This window comes from Impatiens glandulifera, chromosome 4 (assembly GCF_907164915.1).
Source record: "Impatiens glandulifera chromosome 4, dImpGla2.1, whole genome shotgun sequence".
Classification (NCBI taxonomy): domain Eukaryota; kingdom Viridiplantae; phylum Streptophyta; class Magnoliopsida; order Ericales; family Balsaminaceae; genus Impatiens; species Impatiens glandulifera.
In genome coordinates this window covers 7,856,057-7,858,274 of record NC_061865.1, presented here as the reverse complement: position 1 = coordinate 7,858,274, position 2,218 = coordinate 7,856,057, and the positions used below count along the sequence as shown (strand labels likewise).

The 2,218-nt window shown below is 29.8% G+C and overlaps 1 protein-coding gene across 1 annotated transcript; it reads right to left on the bottom strand.

Annotated features, from left to right (window-relative positions):
* Positions 1-727: 727 nt before the first annotated feature.
* On the bottom strand, positions 728-1,978 carry LOC124934620 (alpha carbonic anhydrase 7-like). The gene is made up of 5 exons (XM_047475143.1): positions 1,885-1,978; positions 1,562-1,761; positions 1,331-1,437; positions 1,116-1,218; positions 728-1,027 (listed from the first exon to the last, which is right to left on the bottom strand). Exons 1-5 carry the CDS (start codon positions 1,976-1,978, stop codon positions 728-730), a joined length of 804 nt encoding a protein of 267 aa, XP_047331099.1.
* Between the last annotated feature and the right edge of the window lie 240 nt (positions 1,979-2,218).

The following is a 2,218-nucleotide window of genomic DNA, read 5'->3' as shown; positions in this document are numbered from 1 at the left end:
AAAAATAATAATATTATAAAGGCATAATGAGAGAAATGAGAAATGTAACACTACTCAACTCCATGTTAACATAATTTTGAAATTTTACTTATTTTCATTTATTATTGAATTAACTTATTATGTTTTTTTATAATCATGCTTCATAAGAGATTTCAGGTACTCTTTTTTTAAAAAAAAAGTTAAAAACTAAAAACCCAAACAAAAATAAGTATGAAAACACAATAAATTTTAAAGTTAGCTAGTGCATAATTAAAATAATTAAGGTGAGTGAAGCATGAGTTTACTTAAGCTCCTAAAGATGTTAGTTCTCTAGTTTTGTGAGACTTTAATGTGGCCATAATAATTTATTTGGATGTGAGTATTTTTTTATTTTTTTTTGGGTTTTAGTGATCTTTTTATGTAAATCAAGTAATATTTGGATAATTAATTACAAGATTTGTCCATTTTAGATTTGATTTTCGTAATAGGTCAATAAAATGAGTTCTATTTTATTTAACAAAAGTTATATTCCACAATGGCCAAACAAACACCAAATATAGTAAATAGATGAACATATAATACAATACTTATATCCATTCCGGTGAAAAACACACAATAATATTTTTATTCATAACGGCTAGGTCTTTTATTGGTACAAATAACAATAAACAAAATAAAAATATGATTAAACATATTTAATTAACTAGATTATTGGCACACATCAATTATAAACTTCATAATACTATTCTTAATAATCTTCAGGAGTATAAAGTTGAACTGTACGTCCATTTATGGATTGTAATGGCCTAGCATTGCTCCCTGATTCATCATGAATTGCCTCCCGCAACACTTCTAATTGTGCTTTTGAAACTGTCATTACCTTATTAACCACGGTCCAAGTAACAGTTTCATTGCATGGAGGAGTCGTAAGAGAACCATGATAACGGTAATATTTGTGACTTCCAATCTCTATCATTCTCGGATCTACAATCCCCACCATTCTCTCTAAATGTAGTGTGTCTTGAAGGTCTATCAAGTCTTCCTTCAACTGCAAGCAAAATATCAACATCAATCATAAATTTTCTCTATTTCATTTTTCTAAATACATAATTTAGCGTTCAAGAATGAATTAGTACCTGAGTTAAGAAAGAATCGGCATGTCCAAGTTTATAAATGATGCTTATAACAGCATATTTTCCGCTCTTGCTCTTATGAACTAAATGCGCCTCAAGATCAAATCTACATTTTGTTTAAGCAATTATATTAATGCAAACCTTATTATTCTATTATTTCACCGTAGCGTTTGCGACATGTGAAAAAAAATACTTTTAAAATTAAAAAATAATATTACCTTATGCCGTTAATGGTATGTTCAGAAGGTGAGTGCCAATGACATTGTTGGAGTTCATATTCAGTTTTATTTATTTTAATAAATCCCGCATCACCTTTCCAACTCAACTACAATATTTATTTATACATATCAATTAAAATTATAAATAAATATCACCAAAGGTCTTTCTCAACGTATTTAATTTAATCGAGATAGACATTATTAATCACGTTAACTAAAGTGTATATTTACCTGCATGTCATGGCCTTTATTAACAAGGGTAGCATTGGATGGCTTGTATTTCCTTTTAACAATCCCTAAATGGGAAACCATTTCAACTCTCTCATTTGATAGATCGATTGGAGACTGCATCCTTCCACTATTACACAAGCCTCCCCATCCTTCCGGTCCTCTTTCGCTATCCTTCTCGTAGTTGAACTCTCCCTCATACTCTGCGTAGATTTATCATCATTAAAGTTTTGGGTAGATGATCGTGTTATTTTTGCGTTTAGCGTAAATTATAATTTTCCCTAAATGTTTAATCAGGATATATTGATGTAAAAATGAATGCTTACCAAGTTCCTCAGATGCTGTTGCATAATTGGAAAAGGCTAAGAACAAAATGAAGACAAGCATAAGAAGAGTACTAATGCTTCTAATTTTCTCCATCTCTTGAAGACTCTCTCTTTTGAATAGAAGATTGTTACAAATAATTATAAGTGATTGAAATCGAATTGAGGGTGGTGTGGTGTTAGGGTTGAGAAGATGAAGAGCTATATATATATAGGAAGAAGCCAGCCATGATCTTCCTTAATTAATTCATATGACATGGCAATGTGAACAACCATTATAATACTAATGTTCCATGCATGCATCATACTTTGAAAATTATAAATTAATTTCAAATTA

Coding starts and splice junctions, on each gene's coding strand:
- LOC124934620 (XM_047475143.1), bottom strand. CDS start 1,978: ATGGAGAAAATTAGAAGCATTAGTACTCTTCTTATGCTTGTCTTCATT. Junction 1,762..1,884: donor AACAGCATCTGAGGAACTTG/GTAAGCATTCAT, acceptor AAATCTACGCAG/AGTATGAGGGAGAGTTCAAC. Junction 1,219..1,330: donor CATACCATTAACGGCATAAG/GTAATATTATTT, acceptor AACAAAATGTAG/ATTTGATCTTGAGGCGCATT.